Genomic DNA, 24,928 nt, shown 5'->3' with positions numbered 1-24,928 from the left:
AAGCCAAAAAGACAGAATAAAACATACTGCTCTGATTATGACTTGCAGGTCAATTTCCTACTCCGTGAATAACAAGCACATCGGACATATCTTAGTAACTGCGAAAGCAGTTCCCATTGCCCTTGAGCTGTCTTCTCACGAGCTGGTTCTGAAGCCCAACAACGACTTCTTAGCTGAGACAGGATTTAGATCGTCCATAAGATTGTATAATCGCAGGAATCATGCCGCTGAATTTAGCTGGAAGCCAATCATAACCGAAAAGGGAATTGCTTTTTCAATACGTCCTGCGAGAGGTAAAGAACGACAGATTGTTACTTTTCACAAATGATAGTTTTCATAATGGAAAAAGGATGTAAATCTATGTCTGAGCTGACTCTGACAGCGACCTACTGTATTTAAGCTCCAGTAATGAATTCCGATCTTCTTATTCACAGTTGTACTTATATTCCATAATTTATCATTGTTGTCTTTTCATCACTATATAGTGTTTTGTTCTGTAGCTCGCAGAAATTTACACATACGGATACGGACAGAAGAAATAATGCAGAGATTGCTACTTTTACATTCCTAGTCTTAAAATTGTGCATTTTTAATATCCTTTACTACAAATAATGCTAAGAGAAATAAACACTAATATAAAATTCAGCCTAAAAAGAACATTTCCACATATAGCTTGAGAATATATAATTTAAAGTGAGCATCTAGATATGTAAATTGCAAGTGGAAGCACCACTACTCGGTAGTTATCTATGAGCACACATGCGGAAAGTGACAAGTAAAATGGATGCATACTGTAGGGTAGCACAGGTGGGGGAAAGATCCACAATCACTTTTAAGACAATAGATAATCAAATTCTGGGATATACAGTGTCTTGTGAAAATATTCACCGCTCCTTGGCTTTTTACCTATTTTGTTACATTGCAATCTGTGTTTAAATAGTTTTGCAATCCGATTTGTGTGTGATGCATCAGCACTAAATGGTCTAAGTTGGTGATGTGAGAAAATTTAAGCATAAATTAAATTTATGGGATCAAATAACTAAAATGTTGGCATGTGCATACGTATTCACCCATTTTGCAATGAAGCGCAAAAAATTTTCTTGTGCAAGCGATTACCTTCATTAGTCACATGCTTAGTGAAAGGAAGCCCCCCTGTGTGCAATCTAAGTGTCACATGGTCTGTCAGTATATACACACCTTTTCTGAAAAGGCCAGAGATGCAGCACCACCATTAAGCAAGAGGCACCAATAACCAATCAACACCATGAAGACCAAGGAGATCTCCAAACAAGTCAGGGATAAAGTTGTTGAAAAGTACAAGATGAGATCTGTCAATATGATCACAATAAGCCGTAGACTCCATAGAAGTGGCCTTTATGAAAGAATGGATAGAAAAAAGCCTTTACTTGCATACCAAAATTGTAAGTTTTGAGATGGCCAAAAGATATGTGGGAGGCTCCTGAAATGTACGGAGGAAGGTGCTGTGATCACGAGACCAAAATTGAAATGTTTGGTCACCAAGGTTTACGCCATGGCTGGCTCCAAATCAACACAGCTCATCACCCTAAGAACACCATCCCCGCAGTGAAACATAGTGGTGGCAGCATCATGCTGTAGGGATGTTTTTTGGCAGCAGGGACAAGAAAATGGTCTGAATTGAGTGGAAGATGGAATGTTCTAAGTACTGGAATATTCTTGAGCAAAACCTGTTTCAGTCTGTCAGTGATTTAAGACTGGGAAGGAGGTTCACCTTCCAACAAGACAATGACCCAAAGCATACTGCTAAAGCAACACTCGAGTGGTTTAAGGGGAACATGTAAATGTTTTAGAGTGGCCTAGTCAAAGCCCAGACCTTAATCCAATTGACAATCTGTGGTCATACTTAAAGATTGCTGTTCTTCAGTGATAACTATCTAACTTGAAGAGCTGGAGTAGTTTTGCCATGTGGAATGGGCAAAAATCTTAGTGACAAAATGTGGAAAGCTCATAGAGACTTATCCAAATCGACTTTCAGCTGTAATTGCCACAAAAAGAGGCTCTACAAAGTACAGACTTTAGGGGGTGAATAGTTTTGCATACAATTGTTGTTTGCTTCGCAATAAAAAGAAAACCAAATTTTCATAGTTGTAGGCATGTGCTTTACATGAACTGGTGCAAACCCTCAAAAATAACAATGAAATTCCTGATTGTGAGATAGCAAAACACGAAAAATGCCAAGGGGGTGAATACTTTCAGTGGCCACTGTATATGTGAAAACTATAATATAACTTTTACACTTTTTTTAAAGGGGTGTTTGCATATCTAGTTTTCAGAAGCACACTGCTTGCTCATCTGCCTCGCGTCTTTCTGCTTTGCAGTGGGTGATGCCCTCCTGTAGGTAGGCAGTTCGGAGCAATCTGCTTCAGAGCGGCAAGGTGTCTATACTCTGCCAACCAGTGACCACTCTTAAACTGCAAGGTGGCTTATAATCTAGACAATGAGCGATACCAGCTAAAATGATATAATCCCTCAGTTCTTGATAACAGAGAAGATTTTGATTAAGAGGTAGATTGCATATGTGCTTGTTTTTAGATGGCGGACATTTCAATTTTGTCCATTTAAGAACATGAGACAACTCCTTTAAGTGCTCTCTTCTCATGAGGGCATGTACATGGCCTTAATACAACCTCTGAGGTGTGTGAAGCCGTTAGGGCTTGTTCACACTGCCTATTCTTCTCCTGGATCATACTGGATTACAGCAGCAGCAAAATGGATGAGATTTTACCAGCGGAGCAGCAGAAATTGACCTACAGTGCTAATTTTGTCGTGCTGCAGATTTTCACCACGGATTTCACTTTGTCACCACATACATCACTATGACACATGTAGCAAAATATGTGGTACAACATTTGTTTGCGTGAACATGCATTTGTATACATGTTGCATTTTAACCATGTAACTATCAGAATATATGATGATATCTGCTTGTAAACATAGACAGACAATAAGTGACATATGAATTCCTGCAGATCATGAACTATTACCGTATATTTAGTTCGGAGCATCTGAAGTTCTGCTCAAGTCATATTTTAAGCCAAAAACATAATTTTCCTTTTTGGATATTTTTGGTAAATGTTCTTGCAATGTGCCAGGTGCATGTTGTCAGTAAATATGGTAAATGAGAATAGGGGTAAAATATAAATTCCTTTAATTTTAGTTCTTATTTCATGAGATGTTCTCTCTGGATACTTATTATATTTCCTTGCAGACTGATTAATTTTGCTGTTTACTGATAATCAGGACTATATTCAATTTACTTTGTGATTGATTGCTATTAGGCGTTGTTGATGCATATGAAGACCTTGAGTGTGAAGTTGTATGGCACCCAGGATTCGGCTCACCAGACACAGGAGAATTCAATCTGTGTGTACAACAGCGAAATACACACAAGCTAAAATGCATCGCAGAGGTAATCAGAGCCGGCGTCATGGATAATACGTATATTATCTTAGCTTACAATAAAAAGGATTGCCTGGAATTGGCGATTTGGAGACACTAATGATTTTTCCTTCATTTGCAGATTGGGTCGGCAAATGTCCAGTTTACTGAGCAAAGAATTCTTTTCCATCATGCTCCGCTTGGCCTGTCTACCTTTAAGACAGCCATTATTCAGAACACTGGAATGAACCATGCATACTTTCAGGTAACCATTAAAGAGGATGTCCGACCCGTTAATCTGTGCTGTCTTGTGATATACAACTCCCCTATACATTTTGTTCTGCCTTTCTTTCCTCCTGAATTTCACTTCACTCCATGCTTCACATGTCCCCACATCACAACCACAGTGGTGATAATGCTTCACATGTCTCCATATCACATCCACAGTGGTGATAATGCTTCACATGTCCCCACATCACATCCACAGTGGTGATAGAGCATCACATGTCCCCTGTTATGATTGAACTGGTGGTTAGGAGCACTAGAAATGACCAGATGAGCAAACTAGCAATACAGGACGAGCTCTGGGAAATGGGAGCTCTGCTGACCGCAGCCCCTAATCCTATCACAACAACTAGAAATAGCCGTGGAGCGTTCCTGACTCTGCCTAGACGCCTCTTCACAGCCTAAGAGCTAACTACCCCTAAAGATAGAAAATACAGCCTACCTTGCCTCAGAGAAATTCCCCAAAGAAATAGGCAGCCCCCACATATATTGACTGTGAGTTAAGATGGAAGTCACAAACACAGGAATGAAACAAGTTTCAGCATAGGAGGCCAGACTTAACTAAACAGACTGAGGATAGAAAAGGTATCTTTGCGGTCAGCATAAAAAACTAACAAAAACCACGCAGAGTGTGCAAAAGAAACCACCGCACCGACTCACGGCGCGGTGGTGCCACTCTGCATCCCAGAGCTTCCAGCTAACAAGATAAACTCATAATAGAAAGCTGGACAAAAACACAGTGGTAACAAATAAGCTAGCAGGGACTTAGCTTTTGCTGAAGTAGACAGGTCATCTGAAAGATCCAAGAGAACTGAACCAGTACTAGGACATTGACAGCTGGCATCAAGTAACGATCTGAGTGGAGTGAAATAGAGCAGCCAGCCAAGGCCTAAACGAGATCAGCTGGAGAAGGAACCTCAGAACCAGCAGCTCCACTCACAGCCACCAGAGGGAGTCCATGAACAGAACTCGCCGAAGTACCATTCATAACCACAGGAGGGAGCTCGAGAACAGAATTCACAACAGTACTCCCCCTTGAGGAGGGGTCACCGAACCTTCACCAGAGCCCCCAGGCCGATTCGGACGAGCCAAATGAAAGGCATGAACAAGATCGGCAGCATGAACATCAGAGGCAACCACCCAGGAATTATCCTCCTGACCATAACCTTTCCACTTGACTAGGTACTGACGTTTCCGTCTCGAAATACGAGAATCCAAAATCTTCTCCACCACATACTCCAACTCCCTCTCAACCAACACCGGGGCAGGAGGATCAACGGAGGGAACCATAGGAGCCACATATCTCCGCAATAACGACATATGGAACACATTATGGATGGCGAAAGAAGCTGGAAGGTCCAAACGAAATGACACAGGATTAAGAATTTCAGAAATCTTATAAGGACCAATGAAACGAGGCTTAAACTTAGGAGACAAAACCTTCATAGGAACAAAACGAGACGACAACCAAACCAAATCCCCAGCACGAAGTCTGGGACCAACACAGCGACGGCGGTTAGCGAAACGTTGAGCCTTCTCCTGGGACAAAGTCAAATTGTCCACTACGTGAGTCCAAATTTGCTGCAACCTGTCCACCACAGAATCCACACCAGGACAGTCCGAAGGCTCACCCTGCCCTGAAGAAAAACGAGGGTGGAAACCAGAATTACAGAAAAAAGGCGAAACCAAAGTGGCCGAGCTGGCCCGATTATTAAGGGCGAACTCAGCCAAAGGCAAGAAGGACACCCAATCATCCTGATCAGCAGAAACAAAGCATCTCAGATATGTTTCCAAAGTCTGATTGGTTCGTTCGGTTTGGCCATTTGTCTGAGGATGGAAAGCTGAAGAAAAAGACAAATCAATGCCCATCTTAGCACAAAAGGACCGCCAAAATCTTGAAACAAACTGGGAACCTCTGTCCGACACGATGTTCTCCGGAATGCCATGTAAACGAACCACATGCTGGAAAAACAATGGAGCCAAATCAGAGGAGGAAGGCAATTTAGGCAAAGGTACCAAATGGACCATCTTAGAGAAGCGATCACAAACCACCCAGATAACTGACATCCTCTGAGAGACAGGGAGATCTGAAATAAAATCCATGGAAATATGCGTCCAGGGCCTTTTCGGGACTGGCAAGGGCAAAAGCAACCCACTGGCACGAGAACAGCAGGGCTTAGCCCGAGCACAAGTCCCACAGGACTGCACAAAAGAACGCACATCTCGTGACAAGGAAGGCTACCAAAAGGATCTAGCCACCAAATCTCTGGTACCAAAGATTCCAGGATGACCAGCCAACACCGAACAATGAACCTCAGAGATAACTCTACTAGTCTATCTATCAGGGACATACAGCTTCTCCGCTGGACAATGGTCAGGTCTATCAGCCTGAAACTCCTGCAGCACCCGCCGCAAATCAGGGGAGATGGCAGACAAAATTACCCCTTCTTTGAGAATACCAGCCGGCTCAGGAACTCCCGGAGAATCAGGCACAAAACTCCTTGAAAGGGCATCAGCCTTCACATTCTTAGAACCCGGAAGGTACGAAACCACAAAATTGAAGCGGGAGAAAAGCAGTGACCATCGAGCCTGTCTAGGATTCAACCGCTTGGCAGACTCGAGAAAAGTCAGATTCTTGTGATCCGTCAAGACCACCACGCGATGTTTGGCTCCTTCAAGCCAATGTCACCACTCCTCAAATGCCCACTTCATAGCCAACAACTCTCGATTGCCCACATCATAATTGCGCTCAGCAGGCAAAAACTTTCTAGAAAAGAAAGCACATGGTTTCATCACAGAGCCATCAGAACCTCTTTGAGACAAAACAGCCCCTGCTCCAATCTCAGAAGCATCCACCTCGACCTGAAATGGGAGCAAAACATCTGGCTGACACAACACAGGGGCAGAAGAAAAACGACGCTTCAGCTCCTGAAAAGCCTCAACGGCCGCAGAGGACCAATTGACCACATCAGCACCTTTCTTGGTTAAATCAGTCAATGGTTTAACAACACTAGAAAAATTAGCGATGAAGCGACGGTAAAAATTAGCAAAGCCCAGAAATTTCTGAAGGCTCTTCACAGAAGTAGGCTGAGTCCAATCATAAATGGCCTGAACTTTAACAGGGTCCATCTCAATAGTAGAAGGGGAAAAAATGAAGCCCAAAAATGAAACCTTCTGGACTCCAAAGAGACATTTAGACACCTTCACAAACAAGGAATTAGCACGAAGGACCTGGAACACCATTCTGACCTGCTTCACATGAGACTCCCAATCGTCCGAAAAGACCAAAATATCATCCAAATATACAATCATGAATCTATCCAGGTACTTTCGGAAGATGTCATGCATAAAGGACTGAAACACAGATGGAGCATTAGAAAGCCCGAATGGCATCACCAAGTACTCAAAATGGCCCTCGGGCGTATTAAATGCTGTTTTCCATTCGTCGCCCCGTTTAATACGCACAAGATTATACGCCCCTCGAAGATCTATCTTGGTGAACCAGCTAGCCCCCTTAATCCGAGCAAACAAATCAGACAGTAGCGGCAAAGGGTACTGAAATTTGACGGTGATTTTATTGAGAAGGCGGTAATCTATACAAGGTCTCAGAGAACCATCCTTCTTGGCCACAAAAAAGAACCCTGCTCCCAACGGTGACGACGACGGGCGAATATGCCCTTTCTCCAAGGACTCCTTTATATAACTCCGCATTGCGGCGTGTTCTGGCACAGATAAATTGAACAGTCTGCCCTTCGGAAACTTACTACCAGGAATCAAATTAATAGCACAATCACAATCCCTATGAGGAGGTAGGGCACTGGATTTGGGCTCATCAAATACATCCCGGTAATCTGACAAGAACTCAGGGACTTCAGAAGGATGGGAAGACAAAATAGACAACAATGGGACATCCCCATGTACCCCTTGACAACCCCAACTGGATACAGACATTGATTTCCAATCCAATACTGGATTATGGACCTGTAGCCATGGCAAACCCAAAACGACCACATCATGCAGATTATGCAACACCAAAAAGCGAATATCCTCCTGATGTGCAGGAGCCATGCACATGGTCAATTGAGTCCAGTACTGAGGCTTATTCTTGGCCAAAGGTGTAGCATCAATTCCTCTCAATGGAATAGGAGACTGTAAGGGCTCCAAGAAAAAACCACAGCGCCTGGCAAACTCCAAGTGACAAGTCCATCAAATTCAGGGCAGCGCCTGAATCCACAAATGCCATAACAGAATAGGACAACAAAGAGCAAATCAGAGTAACGGACAAAAGAAATTTTGGCTGTACAGTACCAATGGTGGCAGACCTAGCGAACCGTTTAGTGCGCTTAGGACAATCAGAGATAGCATGAGTGGAGTCACCACAGTAAAACACAGCCCATTCTGACGTCTGTATTCTTGCCGTTCAGCTCTGGTCAAGGTCCTATCAAATTGCATAGGCTCAGGCTTCTGCTCAGAAAATACCGCCAAATGGTGCAAATTTTTACGTTCACGTAAGCGTCGATCGATCTGAATGGCCAAGGACATAGACTCATTCAGACCAGCAGGCGTGGGGAATCCCACCATAACATCCTTAAGGGCCTCAGACAGACCCTTTCTGAAAATTGCCGCCAGGGCACACTCATTCCACTGACTAAGCACAGACCACTTTCTAAACTTCTGACAATATACCTCCGCTTCATCCTGACCCTGACACAAAGCCAGCCAAATTTTCTCTGCCTGATCCACTGAATCTGGTTCATCATAAAGCAATCCAAGCGCCAGAAAAAACGCATCTACATTACGCAATGCAGGATCTCCTGGCGCAAGGGAAAATGCCCAGTCTTGAGGGTCGCCACGTAGCAAAGAAATAACGATTTTTACTTGCTGAATGGGGTCACCAGAGGAGCAGGGTTTCAAAGCAAAAAACAGTCTACAATTATTTTTGAAATTCAGGAACTTAGATCTATCCCCAGAAAACTAATCAGGAATTGGAATTCTGGGTTCTAACATCGGGTTCTGAACTACATAATCTTGAATGCTTTTTACCCTTGCAGTGAGTTGATCCACACAAGAGGACAGACCTTGAATGTCCATATTTACACCTGTGTCCTGAACCACCCAGAGATTTAGGGGAAAAGAGAAACAAAACACACTGCAGAGGAAAAAAAAAATGGTCTCAGGACTTCTCTTATCCCTCTATTGAGATGCATTAACACTTTATGGGCCAGCTGTACTGTTATGATTGAACTGGTGGTTAGGAGCACTAGAAATGACCAGATGAGCAAACTAGCAATACAGGACGAGCTCTGGGAAGTGGGAGCTCTGCTGACCGCAGCCCCTAATCCTATCACAACAACTAGAAATAGCCGTGGAGCGTTCCTGACTCTGCCTAGACGCCTCTTCACAGCCTAAGAGCTAACTACCCCTAAAGATAGAAAATACAGCCTACCTTGCCTCAGAGAAATTCCCCAAAGAAATAGGCAGCCCCCACATGTATTGACTGTGAGTTAAGATGGAAGTCACAAACACAGGAATGAAACAAGTTTCAGCATAGGAGGCCAGACTTAACTAAACAGACTGAGGATAGAAAAGGTATCTTTGCGGTCAGCATAAAAAACTAACAAAAACCACGCAGAGTGTGCAAAAGAAACCACCGCACCGACTCACGGCGCGGTGGTGCCACTCTGCATCCCAGAGCTTCCAGCTAACAAGATAAACTCATAATAGAAAGCTGGACAAAAACACAGTGGTAACAAATAAGCTAGCAGGGACTTAGCTTTTGCTGAAGTAAACAGGTCATCTGAAAGATCCAAGAGAACTGAACCAGTACTAGGACATTGACAGCTGGCATCAAGTAACGATCTGAGTGGAGTTAAATAGAGCAGCCAGCCAAGGCCTAAACGAGATCAGCTGGAGAAGGAACCTCAGAACCAGCAGCTCCACTCACAGCCACCAGAGGGAGTCCATGAACAGAACTCGCCGAAGTACCATTCATAACCACAGGAGGGAGCTCGAGAACAGAATTCACAACAGTCCCCACATCACATCCACAGTGGTGATAGTGCTTCACATGTCCCCTGTTGTGGATTCTGTTTGTGGGCTCCCTCTGGTGGTTACTGCTGGTACTGGGTGACTTTGGTGGGTTGCGGCCTTTGGTTTCCACCTGTCCATCAGAGGCTGGGTGTTTCCTATTTTACCTGGCCTTTCTGTCATTCCCTTGCCGGCTATCAATGTATTCAGATGTGCTCTGTTTGGTTCCTGCCTACCTGCTCCCAGATCTTTCAGGATAAGCTAAGTGCTGATTTTTCAGTTGTTTGGTTTTTTTGTCCAGCTTGCTTATTATGTCTCTATGCTAGCTGGTAGCTCTAGTGGACTGAGGTTCTCCCCATGTGCCATGAGTTGGCACATGGGTTCTTGTAATCTCAGGATGGTTTTTTTGATTAGGGTTTTTTGCTGACCGCTCAGTCCCCTTTTGTATCGTTCTGCTTTCTAGTTTACAGCGGGCCTCAATTTGCTAAATCTATATATATATCATCTCTATGTGTGTGCCTTCCTCTCATTTCACCATCAATACATGTGAGGGGGCAACTATATCTTTTGGGGTTCATTCCTCTGGAGGCAAGTGAGGTCTTTATTTTCTCTGCAGTACTAGTTAGCTCTTAGGCTGGTGCGTGGCGTCTAGAACCAACGTAGGCACGCTCCCTGGCTATCTCTAGTTGCGTTTGTCAGGCGTAGGGCAGCGGTCAGCCCAGGTTCCATCACCCTAGAGCTCGTCCGTTATTTATTTGTACTTTGCTTGTCCTGTGCTATCCCTAGCCATTGGGGATTCATGACAGTATAGCCGGCCAACAAAGTGTTAATTGTTTGGGCTGAAGCAGGAGAAAAAGAAGTGTTTAAGGGAAATTTTTTTTTTATTTCCCTTCAGAGTTTTGCTGCCTAGCCCTTAATTGCTGTCTAGCTGCTTCTTACCTCCTCTTAACCCTTGAATGGCTCTGATCTTAGCTGTTTAACATGGATGTCCAGAGTTTGGCTTCCAGCCTGAGTAATCTCGCGGCAAAAGTTCAAAACATACAGGATTTTGTTGTTCACACTCCCATGTCTGAACCTAGAATTCCTATTCCAGAGTTCTTCTCTGGAGATAGATCTACCTTCCTGAATTTCAGGAACAATTGTAAATTGTTTCTTTCTTTAAAAACTCGCTCCTCTGGAGACCCTGCTCAACAGGTCAGGATTGTAATGTCTTTCCTGCGGGGCGACCCTCAGAATTGGGCATTTGCATTGGCACCAGGGGATCCTGCATTGCTCAGTGTGGATGCGTTTTTTCTGGCATTGGGATTGCTCTATGAGGAACCCAACCTGGAGATTCAGGCTGAAAAGGCTTTATTAGCCCTCTCTCAGGGGCATGATGAAGCGGAAATATATTGTCAAAAATTTCGGAAATGGTCGGTGCTTACTCAGTGGAATGAGTGCGCCCTGGCTGCAAACTTCAGAAATGGTCTTTCTGAGGCCATTAAGGATATTATGGTGGGGTTCCCTACGCCTACAGGTCTGAATGAGTCTATGGCTATGGCCATTCAGATTGATCGGCGTTTGCGGGAGCGCAAACCCGTGCACCAGTTGGCGGTGTCTTCTGAACAGGCACCTGAGACTATGCAATGTGATAGAATTCGGTCCAGAAGTGAACGGCAAAATTATAGGCGGAAAAATGGATTGTGTTTTTATTGTGGTGATTCAGCTCATGTTATATCAGCATGCTCTAAACGCACAAAAAAGCTTGATAAATCTTTTGCCATTGGTACTCTGCAGCCTAAGTTCATTTTGTCTGTGACTCTGATTTTTTCACTGTCTTCCATTTCCATTGATGCCTATGTGGATTCGGGCGCTGCCCTGCGTCTTATGGATTGGTCATTTGCTAAACGCTGCGGTTTTAGTCTGGAGCCTCTGGAAGTCCCTATTCCTCTGAAGGGAATTGACTCTACACCATTGGCTATGAATAAACCGCAGTATTGGACACAAGTGACCATGCGCATGACTCCCGTTCATCAGGAGGTGATTCGCTTCCTTGTACTGTATAATTTACATGATGTACTAGTGCTGGGTCTGCCATGGTTACAAACTCATAATCCTGTCCTGGACTGGAAAACAATGTCTGTGTTAAGCTGGGGATGTCAGGGGGTTCATGATGATGCACCTCCGATTTCTATCGCTTCATCTACTCCTTCTGAGATCCCTGAGTTTTTGTCTGACTATAGGGATGTTTTTGAGGAGCCTAAGCTCAATTCGCTCCCTCCTCATAGAGATTGTGACTGTGCTATAGAATTGATTCCTGGCAGTAAGTTCCCTAAGGGTCGTTTATTTAATCTGTCACTGCCAGAGCATACTGCTATGCGGAATTATATTAAGGAGTCCTTAGAAAAGGGACATATTCGTCCATCTTCGTCCCCTCTGGGAGCAGGTTTTTTTTTCGTGGCAAAAAAAGATGGTTCCCTGAGGCCTTGTATAGATTATCGCCTTCTGAATAAGATTACAGTCAAATATCAGTATCCATTGCCATTATTGACTGACTTGTTTGCTCGCATTAAGGGGGCTAGGTGGTTCACTAAGATAGATCTTCGCGGTGCGTATAATCTGGTGCGGATAAAACAAGGTGATGAGTGGAAAACCGCATTTAATACGCCTGAGGGCCATTTTGAGTATTTGGTAATGCCTTTTGGACTCTCCAATGCTCCGTCAGTCTTTCAGTCCTTTATGCACAATATTTTCCGTGAATATCTGGATAAGTTTATGATTGTGTATTTGGATGATATTTTGGTGTTTTCTGATGACTGGGAGTCTCATGTTCTACAGGTCAGGAAGGTGTTTCAGGTTCTGCGGGCCAATTCTCTGTTTGTGAAGGGCTCAAAGTGTCTCTTCGGAGTCCAGAAAATTTCTTTTTTGGGGTACATTTTTTCTCCTTCTACTATTGAGATGGATCCCGTTAAGGTTCAGGCAATTTGTGACTGGACACAACCTACATCTGTTAAGAGCCTACAGAAGTTCTTGGGGTTTGCTAATTTTTATCGTCGTTTCATTGAAAATTTTTCCAGTGTTGTTAAACCTTTGACTGATTTAACTAAAAAGGGTGCTGATGTTGCTAATTGGTCTCCTGCGGCTGTGGGGGCCTTTCAGGAACTTAAGCGCCGGTTTTCTTCTGCTCCTGTGTTGTGTCAACCAGATGTTTCACTTCCTTTTCAGGTTGAGGTTGATGCTTCCGAGATTGGAGCGGGGGCGGTTTTGTCACAGAGAAGTTCTGATGGCTCGGTGATGAAGCCATGTGCATTCTTCTCTAGAAAATTCTCGCCCGCCGAGCGCAATTATGATGTGGGTAATCGGGAGCTTTTGGCCATGAAGTGGGCATTTGAGGAGTGGCGTCATTGGCTTGAGGGTGCTAAACATCGTGTGGTGGTCTTGACTGATCACAAGAATCTCATTTACCTTGAGTCTGCCAGGCGTTTGAATCCTAGACAGGCTCGTTGGTCATTGTTTTTTTCTCGTTTCAATTTCGTGGTTTCATACCTGCCAGGTTCAAAGAATGTGAAGGCAGATGCTCTTTCCAGGAGTTTTGTGCCTGACTCTCCTGGAGACTCTGGGCCTACTGGTATCCTTAGGGATGGGGTAATATTGTCCGCCGTATCCCCAGACTTGCGACGTGCATTGCAGGAGTTTCAGGTGGATAAACCGGATCGTTGTCCACCAGAAAGACTGTTTGTTCCGGATGATTGGACCAGTAGAGTCATCTCCGAGGTCCATTCTTCTGTGTTGGCTGGTCATCCTGGAATATTTGGTACAAGAGACTTGGTGGCCAGGTCTTTTTGGTGGCCTTCCTTGTCTAGGGATGTGCGTACCTTTGTGCAGTCTTTTGAAGTGTGTGCTCGAGCTAAGCCTTGCTGTTCTCGGGCCAGTGGGTTGTTGTTATCCTTGCCCATCCCGAAGAGGCCTTGGACGCACATTTCCATGGATTTTATTTCTGATCTCCCGGTTTCACAGAAAATGTCCGTTATCTGGGTTGTGTGTGACCGCTTTTCTAAGATGGTTCATTTGGTGCCCTTGCCTAAGTTGCCTTCCTCCTCTGAGTTGGTCCCTTTATTTTTTCAGAACGTGGTTCGTTTGCATGGGATCCGGAGAATATCGTTTCTGACAGGGGATCCCAGTTTGTGTCTAGATTTTGGCGGACGTTTTGTGCCAAGATGGGCATTGATTTGTCTTTCTCGTCTGCATTCCATCCTCAGACGAATGGCCAGACGGAGCGAACTAATCAGACCTTGGAAACTTATTTGAGGTGTTTTGTTTCTGCTGACCAAGATGACTGGGATGCTTTTTTGCCACTGGCCGAATTTGCTCTTAATAATCGAGCTAGTTCTGCCACGTTGGTCTCTCCTTTTTTTTGTAATTCGGGGTTTCATCCTCGTTTTTCCTCTGGTCAGATGGAGTCTTCGGATTGTCCTGGAGTGGACATGGTGGTGGACAGGCTACATCAGATTTGGAGTCAGGTGGTGGACAATTTGAAGTTGTCTCAGGAGAAGACTCAGCAGTTTGCTAATCGCCGTCGCCGCGTGGGTCCCCGACTTCTTGTTGGGGATTTGGTGTGGTTGTCTTCTCGTTTTGTCCCTATGAAGGTCTCTTCTCCTAAGTTCAAGCCTCGGTTCATCGGTCCTTATAGGATCTCGGAGATTCTTAACCCTGTGTCTTTTCGTTTGGATCTCCCAGCATCGTTTGCTATTCATAATGTGTTCCATCGGTCGTTGTTGCGGAGGTATGAGGTGCCCGTTGTTCCTTCGGTTGAGCCTCCTGCTCCGGTGCTGGTGGAGGGAGAATTGGAGTATGTTGTTGAGAAGATCTTGGATTCTCGTGTTTCCAGACGCAAACTCCAGTATTTGGTTAAGTGGAAGGGTTATGGTCAGGAGGATAATTCCTGGGTGGTCGCCTCCGATGTTCATGCAACTGATTTGGTCCGCGCCTTCCATAGAGCTCACCCTGATCGCCCTGGGGGTTCTCGTGAGGGTTCGGTGACCCCTCCTCAAGGGGGGGGTACTGTTGTGGATTCTGTTTGTGGGCTCCCTCTGGTGGTTACTGCTGGTACTGGGTGACTTTGGTGGGTTGCGGCCTTTGGTTTCCACCTGTCCATCAGAGGCTGGGTGTTTCCTATTTTACCTGGCCTTTCTGTCATTCCCTTGCCGGCTATCAATGTATTCTGATGTGCTCTGTTTGGTTCCTGCCTACCTGCTCCCAGATCTTTCAGGATAAGCTAAGTGCTGATTTTTCAGTTGTTTGGTTTTTTTGTCCAGCTTGCTTATTATGTCTCTATGCTAGCTGGTAGCTCTAGTGGACTGAGGTTCTCCCCATGTGCCATGAGTTGGTACATGGGTTCTTGTAATCTCAGGATGGTTTTTTTGATTAGGGTTTTTTGCTGACCGCTCAGTCCCCTTTTGTATCGTTCTGCTTTCTAGTTTACAGCGGGCCTCAATTTGCTAAATCTATATATATCATCTCTATGTGTGTGCCTTCCTCTCATTTCACCGTCAATACATGTGAGGGGGCAACTATATCTTTTGGGGTTCATTCCTCTGGAGGCAAGTGAGGTCTTTATTTTCTCTGCAGTACTAGTTAGCTCTTAGGCTGGTGCGTGGCGTCTAGAACCAACGTAGGCACGCTCCCTGGCTATCTCTAGTTGCGTTTGTCAGGCGTAGGGCAGCGGTCAGCCCAGGTTCCATCACCCTAGAGCTCGTCCGTTATTTATTTGTACTTTGCTTGTCCTGTGCTATCCCTAGCCATTGGGGATTCATGACAGTCCCCCACATAACATCCACAGTGGTGATAGAGCGTCACATGTCCCCACATCACATCCACAGTGGTGATAGAGCTTCACATGTCCCCACATCACATCCACAGTGGTGATAGAGCTTCACATGTCCCCACATCACATCCACAGTGGTGATACAGCTTCACATGTCTCCACACCACATCCACAGTGGTGATAGTGCTTCACATGTCTCCACACCACATCCACAGTGGTGATAGTGCTTCACATGTCTCCACGCCACATCCACAGTGGTGATAGAGCTTCACTTGTCTCCACACCACATCCACAGCGGTGATAGTGCTTCACATGTCTCCACACCACATCCACAGTTGTGATAGAGCGTCACATGTCCCCACATCACATCCACAGTGGTGATAGTGCTTCACATGTCCCCACATCACATCCACAGTGGTCATAGAGCTTCACATGTCCCCACATCACATCCACAGTGGTCATAGAGTTTCACATGTCCCCACATCACATCCACAGTGGTGATAGAGCGTCACATGTCCCCACATCACATCTACAGTGGTGATAGAGCTTCACATGTCCCCACATCACATCCACAGTGGTGATAGAGCGTCACATGTCCCCACATCACATCCACAGTGGTGATAGAGCTTCACATGTCCCCACATCACATCCACAGTGGTGATAGAGCTTCACATGTCCCCACATCACATCCACAGTGGCGATAGAGCTTCACATGTCCCCACATCACATCCACAGTGGCGATAGAGCTTCACATGTCCCCACATCACATCCACAGTGGTGATAGAGCTTCACATGTCTCCACACCACATCCACAGTGGTGATAGAGTGTCACACGTCCCCACATCACATCCACAGTGGTGATAGAGCGTCACATGTCCCCACATCACATCCACAGTGATGATAGAGCATAACCTGTATCCACATCACATCCACAGTGGTGATAGAGTGTCACACGTCCCCACATCACATCCACAGTGGTGATAGAGCATCACATATCTCCACATCACATCCACAGTGGTGATAGAGCTTCACATGTCCCCACATCACATCCACAGTGGTGATAGAGCGTCACACGTCCCCACATCACATCCACAGTGGTGATAGAGCATCACATATCTCCACATCACATCCACAGTGGTGTGTTATGAACCTGGTGGTTAGGTGCACCTGGAATGACCTGATGGTTAAACTAGAAGACAGGACAAGCTCTGGGAAGTGGGAACTCTGCTGACCGCAAATCCTAATCTTAACACACACACTAGAAATAGCTGTGGAGCGTACCTAACTCTCCCTAGACGCCTCTTCACAGCCTAAGAGCTAACTACCCCTAAAGATAGGAAAATAAGCCTTACCTTGCCTCAGAGAAATTTCCCCAAAGGTAAAGGCAGCCCCCCACATATATTAACTGTGAGTTAAGAGGAAAGCCACAAACACAGGGATGAAACAGGTTTCAGCAAAGGAGGCCAGACTTACTAGATAGACTGAAGATAGGAAAGGAATCTATGCGGTCAGCACAAAAAACTACAAAAAGCCACGCAGAGTGTGCAAAAAGACCCCCGCACCAACTCACGGTGCGGAGGTGCCACTCTGCAACCCAGAGCTTCCAGCTAGCAAGGCAATATCATGTAAGCAAGCTGGACTAGAACTTAGCAAACACTAAGAAACATATTCAGTACAAAATGAACAACAAATGAACTAGCAGGGACTTAGCTTTTGCTGGAGTAGACAGGTCATCAGAAAGATCCTAGAGAGATCTGAACCAGTACTAATACATTGACAGCTTGCATGGAGTAACGATCTGAGTGGAGTTAAATAGAGAAGCCAGCCTAGCCGCAAACGAGGGCAGCTGAGGAAGCAACCTCAGAACCAGCAGTTCAACTCACAGCCACCAGAGGGAGTCCACGGACAGAACTCACCGAAGTACCATTCATGACCACAGGAGGGAGTTCGAGAACGGAATTCACAACAGTGGTGATAGAGCTTCACATTTCTCTACATCACATCCACAGTGATGATAGAGCGTCAAATGTCCCCACATCACATCCACAGTGGCAATAGTGCTTCACACGTCCCCACATCACATCCACAGTGGTGATAGAGCATCACATGTCCCCACATCACATCCACAGTGATGATAGAGCTTCACATGTCCCCACATCACATCCACAGTGGTGATAGAGCTTCATATGTCTCCACACCACATCCACAGTGGTGATAGAGTGTCACACGTCCCCACATCACATCCACAGTGGTGATAGAGCGTCATGTTATGGTTTCCAATGGCAAGGAAACATCAGAAGCATAGAATAAACGGACAAGCTCTCGGGTGATGGAAACTAGAGCTGACCGCGATGCTAAACCTACACACCACACTAGAAGTAGCCAGGGGGCATTCCTGCGTTGTCTCTAGATGCCGCGCGCCAGCCGGAGAACTAACTACCCCTGGTAGAAGAAAACACAGTCCTGGCTTGCCTCCAGAGAATGTCCCCACAGGAGATAGCAGCCCCCCACATATAATAACGGTGAGAGCAGATGAAAAGACACACGTAGTATGAAAGCAGATTTAGCACAGAGAGGCCCGCTAACTAAATAGCAGAAAGATACAACAGAGGACTTCGCGGTCAGCTGCAAAACCCTTCAAAACACCATCCTGAAATTACCTTAACTCATGTGACAACTCATGCCACTGGAGTGGTAATTTCAGCCCAACAAGAGCTTCCAGCTGCAGAGATTCACATAAGTGCAAACTGGACAAAACATACAAAAATAGACTTAAGGACTAAAGTGTCCAACTTAGCTGAGCAGAAAACTGGGAGCAGGAACATGCAACAGAATCACTCTGGATACATTGATGGCCAGCATTAGAATGACTGAGGAGCAAGGTTAAATAGGATACTCCCTCATCCTGATAGAAACAGGTGAACTGAGAAGGCAAAGCTTGCAGGACACCAGTACCACAAGAGACCACCGGGGGAGCCCACGGACCGAATCACAACAGTACCCCCCCCTTAAGGAGGGGGCACCGAACCCTCACAAGAACCACCAGGGCGATCTGGATAAGCCCTATGAAAGGCACGGACCAAATCAGAAGCATGAACATCAGAAGCTGTAACCCAAGAATTATCCTCTTGACCGTAGCCCTTCCATTTCACCAGATATTGAAGTCTCCGTCTGGAAACACGGGAGTCCAAGATTTTCTCCACCACGTACTCCAATTCACCCTCAACCAGCACAGGAGCAGGAGGCTCAACAGAAGGCACAAGTGGTACCTCATACCTCCGCAATAATGACCGATGGAAGACATTATGGATAGCAAAGGATGCTGGGAGGTCCAAACGAAAAGACACAGGGTTAAGAATTTCCAAAATCTTATAAGGACCGATGAACCGAGGCTTAAACTTAGGAGAAGAGACCCTCATAGGGACAAAACGGGAGGACAACCACACCAAGTCCCCAACACGAAGACGAGGACCAACACGACGATGGCGATTAGCAAAACGTTGAGTCCTCTCCTGGGACAACTCCAAATTGTCCACCACCTGCCCCCAAATACGATGCAACCTGTTGTGGATTCTGTTTGCGGGCTCCCTCTGGTGGTTACTGCTGGTACTGGGTGACTTTGGTGGGTTGCGGCCTTTGGATTCCATCTGTCCATCAGAGGCTGGGTGTTTCCTATTTTACCTGGCCTTTCTGTCATTTCCCTTGCCGGCTATCAATGTGTTCAGATGTGCCTTTGGTTCCTGCCTACCTGCTCCCAGATCTTTCAGGATAAGCTAAGTGCTGATTTTCAGTTGTTTGGTTTTTGGTCCAGCTTGCTTAGAATGTCTCTATGCTAGCTGGTTGCTCTAGTGGACTGAGGTTCTCCCCATGTGCCATGAGTTGGCACATGGTTTCTTGTAATCTCAGGATGGTTTTTTTGATTAGGGTTTTTTGCTGACCGCTCAGTCCCCTTTTGTGTCATTCTGCTTTCTAGTTTTCAGCGGGCCTCAATTTGCTAAAGCTATATACATCATCTCTATGTGTGTGCATTCCTCTCATTTCACCGTCAATACATGTGGGGGGCAACTATACCTTTTGGGGTTAATTCCTCTGGAGGCAAGTGAGGTCTTTGTTTTCTCTGCAGTTCTAGTTAGCTCTTAGGCTGGTGCGTGGCGTCTAGAACCAACGTAGGCACGCTCCCTGGCTATCTCTAGTTGCGTTTGTCAGGCGTAGGGCAGCGGTCAGCCCAGGTTCCATCACCCTAGAGCTCGTCCGATATTTATTGTACTTTGCTGGTCCTGTGCTATCCCTCGCCATTGGGGATTCATGACAGCAACCTATCCACCATGGTATCCACTCCAGGACAATCCGAAGACTCCACCTGACCAGATGAAAAACGAGGATGGAACCCTGAATTGCAAAAGAAAGGGGAGACCAAAGTGACAGAACTGGCCCGATTATTAAGGGCAAACTCAGCCAACGGCAAAAAGGAGACCCAGTCATCCTGATCAGCAGACACGAAACACCTCAAATAAGTCTCCAAGGTCTGATTAGTACGTTCCGTCTGGCCATTTGTCTGGGGATGAAATGCAGACGAAAAAGACAAATCAATGCCCATCCTGGCACAAAACGCCTGCCAAAATCTGGACACAAACTGGGATCCCCTGTCGGAAACGATGTTCTCCGGAATACCATGCAGCCGAACCACATTCTGAAAAAACAGGGGCACCAACTCAGATGAGGAAGGCAGCTTGGGCAAGGGCACCAAATGAACCATCTTAGAAAAGCGGTCACACACCACCCAAATGACGGACATCTTCTGAGAAACAGGGAGATCAGAAATAAAATCCATAGAGATGTGTGTCCAAGGCCTCTTAGGAACAGGCAAGGGCAACAACAACCCACTAGCCCGAGAACAACAAGGCTTGGCCCGAGCACAAACATCGCAAGACTGCACAAAAGTACGCACGTCCCGAGACAGGGAAGGCCACCAGAAGGACCTAGCCACCAAATCTCTGGTACCAAAAATTCCCGGATGACCTGCCAACGCAGAAGAATGAACCTCCGAGATGACTCTATTGGTCCACTCATCCGGCACAAACAATCTACCAGGCGGACAACGATCAGGCCGATCCGCCTGAAACTCTTGTAAAGCACGTCGCAGGTCTGGGAAGACAGCAGACAATATCACCCCATCCTTAAGTATACCCGTAGGTTTAGAATCACCAGGGGAATCAGGTTCAAAACTCCTAGAAAGGGCATCCGCCTTCACATTCTTAGTACCCGGCAGATACGAAACCACAAAATCAAACCGGGAGAAAAACAACGACCAGCGCGCCTGTCTAGGATTCAGACGTCTGGCCGACTCAAGATAAATCAAATTTTTGTGATCAGTCAAGACCACCACCTGATGTTTAGCACCCTCAAGCCAATGACGCCACTCCTCGAATGCCCACTTCATCGCCAAAAGCTCCCGATTACCGACGTCATAATTTCGCTCGGCGGGCGAAAATTTTCGAGAAAAGAATGCACAAGGTCTCATCACTGAACAATCTGAACTTTTCTGCGACAAAACCGCCCCCGCTCCGATCTCGGAAGCATCAACTTCCACCTGAAAAGGAAGAGAAACATCAGGCTGGCCATACTGTTATGGTTTCCAATGGCAAGGAAACATCAGAAGCATAGAATAAACGGACAAGCTCTCGGGTGATGGAAACTAGAGCTGACCGTGATGCTAAACCTACACACCACACTAGAAGTAGCCAGGGGGCATTCCTGCGTTGTCTCTAGATGCCGCGCGCCAGCCGGAGAACTAACTACCCCTGGTAGAAGAAAACACAGTCCTGGCTTGCCTCCAGAGAATGTCCCCACAGGAGATAGCAGCCCCCCACATATAATAACGGTGAGAGCAGATGAAAAGACACACGTAGTATGAAAGCAGATTTAGCACAGAGAGGCCCGCTAACTAAATAGCAGAAAGATACAACAGAGGACTTCGCGGTCAGCTGCAAAACCCTTCAAAACACCATCCTGAAATTACCTTAACTCATGTGACAACTCATGCCACTGGAGTGGTAATTTCAGCCCAACAAGAGCTTCCAGCTGCAGAGATTCACATAAGTGCAAACTGGACAAAACATACAAAAATAGACTTAAGGACTAAAGTGTCCAACTTAGCTGAGCAGAAAACTGGGAGCAGGAACATGCAACAGAATCACTCTGGATACATTGATGGCCAGCATTAGAATGACTGAGGAGCAAGGTTAAATAGGATACTCCCACATCCTGATAGAAACAGGTGAACTGAGAAGGCAAAGCTTGCAGGACACCAGTACCACAAGAGACCACCGGGGGAGCCCACGAACCGAATCACAACAGCGTCACATGTCCCCACATCACATCCACAGTTATGATAGAGCATAACCTGTATCCACATCACATCCACAGTGGTGATAGAGCGTCACACGTCCCCACATCACATCCACAGTGGTGATAGAGCATCACATGTCTCCACATCACATCCACAGTGGTGATAGAGCTTCACATGTCTCTACATCACATCCACAGTGATGATAGAGCGTCACATGTCCCCACATCACATTCACAGTGGTGATAGAGCGTCACATATCTCCACATCACATCCACAGTGGTGATAGAGCTTCACATGTCTCTACATCACATCCACAGTGATGATAGAGCGTCACATGTCCCCACATCACATTCACAGTGGTGATAGAGCATAACATGTATCCACATCACAGCTACAATGATGATAGAGCTTCACATATCCTCACATCACATCCACAGTGGTGATAGAGCTATAGAAGGGTAACAATCATAGTGCCATAGTTTGAATTATAATGTTGTTAAAATAAAATGGCCTATAGTAAAATGTGTGATATAGTCAATAAATACAAGCACACCTCAGTAATAATGGTATGAGAATAAAACAAGGTGGGTCACTAGAATTTACAAGGAAGGAGATGCAGATGAAAATACGGAGATCTGAGAAAGACAGATATAGTGTTCAGTAGTGTTGAGCATTCCGATACTGCAAATATCGGGTATCGGCCGATATTCGCTGTATCGGAATTCCGATACCGAGTTCCGATATTTCTGCGATATCGGAAATCGGAATCGGAAGTCCCCACAGTGCAAAAATGCACTATAATGGAGTGTGGGCGGTGCGTGGGCGGAGACTGCGTGTCTCTGTGCGGGCAGGGTCTGTGCGAGTGTGCGTGCCTGTCGGGGGGTCTGTACGGCCTGCCGGGGGGTCTGTGCAGCCTCTCTGGGGTCTGTACGGCCTGCCGGGGGGTCTGTGCGGCCTCTCCGGGGTCTGTACGACCTGCCGGGGGGTCGTGCGGCCTCTCCGGGGTCTGTACGGCCTGCCGGGGGGTCTGTACAGCCTCTCCGGGGTCTGTACGGCCTGCCGGGGGGTCTGTGCGGCCTCTCTGGGGTCTGTACGACCTGCCGGGGGGTCTGTGCGGCTTCTCCGGGGTCTGTACGGCCTGCCGGGGGGTCTGTACAGCCTCTCCGGGGTCTGTACGGCCTGCCGGGGGGTCTGTGCGGACTTCTGGGGGTCTTTGTGTCTGTGCAGGCATCGTCCGATGGGACTACAAGTCCCATCGGATGATACCTGCTACACTGACAGTGATTGACACATTAGCCAATGATGGGACAGTAGTAGTCCCATCATCCGGCTAATGTGTTGAATGTAAAAAAAAAAAAAAAAAAAAATACTCCATACATGCTACATACATACATACATGCTACATACATGCTACATACATGCTACATACATGCTACATACATACATGCTACATACATGCTACATACATGCTACATGCATACATGCTACATACATGCTACATACATACATGCTACATACATGCTACATACATACATGCTACATACATACATTCTACATACATACATACATGCTACATACATACTACATACATGCTACATACATACTATATACAGTCATGACCAAAAGTATTGACACCCCTGCAATTCTGTCAGATAATACTCAGTTTCTTCCTGAAAATGATTGCAAACACAAATTCTTTGTTATTATTATCTTCATTTAATTTGTCTTAAATGAAAAACACAAAAAGAATTGTCCTAAAGCCAAATTGGATATAATTCCACACCAAACATAAAAAAGGGGGTGGACAAAAGTATTGGCACTGTTCGAAAAATCATGTGATGCTTCTCTAATTTGTGTAATTAACAGCACCTGTAACTTACCTGTGGCACCTAACAGGTGTTGGCAATAACTAAATCACAGTTGCAGCCAGTTGACATGGATTAAAGTTGACTCAACCTCTGTCCTGTGTCCTTGTGTGTACCACATTGAGCATGGAGAAAAGAAAGAAGACCAAAGAACTGTCTGAGGACTTGAGAAACCAAATTGTGAGGAAGCATGAGCAATCTCAAGGCTACAATTCCATCTCCAAAGACCTGAATGTTCCTGTGTCTACCGTGCGCAGTGACATCAAGAAGTTTAAAGCCCATGGCACTGTGGTTAACCTCCCTAGATGTGGATAGAAAAGAAAAATTGACAAGAGATTTCAACGCCAGATTGTACAGATGTTGGATAAAGAACCTTGACTAACATCCAAACAAGTTCAAGCTGCCCTGCAGTCCGAGGGTACAACAGTGTCAACCCGTACTATCTGTCGGCATCTGAATGAAAAGGGACTGTATGGTAGGAGACCCAGGAAGACCCCACTTCTTACCCCAAATCATAAAAAAGCCAGGCTGGAGTTTGCCAAAACTTACCTGAAAAAGCCTAAAATGTTTTGGAAGAATGTTCTCTGGTCAGAAGAGACAAAAGTAGAGCTTTTTGGGCAAAGGCATCAACATGGAGTTTACAGGAGAAAAAAAGAGGCATTCAAATAAAAGAATACGGTCCCTACAGTCAAACATGGTGGAGGTTCCCTGATGTTTTGGGGTTGCTTTGCAGCCTCTGGCACTGGACTGCTTGACCGTGTGCATGGCTTTATGAAGTCTGAAGACTACCAACAAATTTTGCAGCATAATGTAGGGCCCAGTGTGAGGAAGCTGGGTCTCCCTCAGAGGTAATGGGTCTTCCAGCAGGACAATGACCCAAAACACACTTCAAAAAGCACTAGAAAATGGTTTGAGAGAAAGCACTGGAGACTTCTAAAGTGGCCAGCAATGAGTCCAGACCTGAATCCCATAGAACACCGGTGGAGAGATCTAAAAATGGCAGTTTGGAGAAGGCACCCTTCAAATATCAGGGACCTGGAGCAGTTTGCCAAAGAAGAATGGTCTAAAATTCCATACATACTACATACATGCTACATACTACATACATACATGCTAGATACATACTACATGCTACATACTACATACATACTACATACATGCTACATGCATGCTACATACATA

General features: G+C 45.8%; 1 protein-coding gene across 2 annotated transcripts in view; it reads left to right on the top strand.

The window, feature by feature from the left end:
* Window positions 1-24,928, top strand: part of CFAP47 (cilia and flagella associated protein 47) — an 816,247-nt gene that overhangs the window by 135,728 nt on the left and 655,591 nt on the right. For both annotated transcript variants that reach the window (XM_077296700.1, XM_077296701.1), the window contains exons 16-18: window positions 49-293; window positions 3,318-3,448; window positions 3,560-3,682. In XM_077296700.1, the coding sequence (XP_077152815.1) occupies window positions 49-293; window positions 3,318-3,448; window positions 3,560-3,682 (499 nt within the window). The remainder of the gene's footprint in view (window positions 1-48; window positions 294-3,317; window positions 3,449-3,559; window positions 3,683-24,928) is intronic.

The sequence above is a fragment of the Ranitomeya variabilis genome, chromosome 3 (genome assembly GCF_051348905.1).
Source record: "Ranitomeya variabilis isolate aRanVar5 chromosome 3, aRanVar5.hap1, whole genome shotgun sequence".
NCBI lineage: Eukaryota > Metazoa > Chordata > Amphibia > Anura > Dendrobatidae > Ranitomeya > Ranitomeya variabilis.
This window is presented reverse-complemented; position numbering and strand designations above follow the sequence as displayed.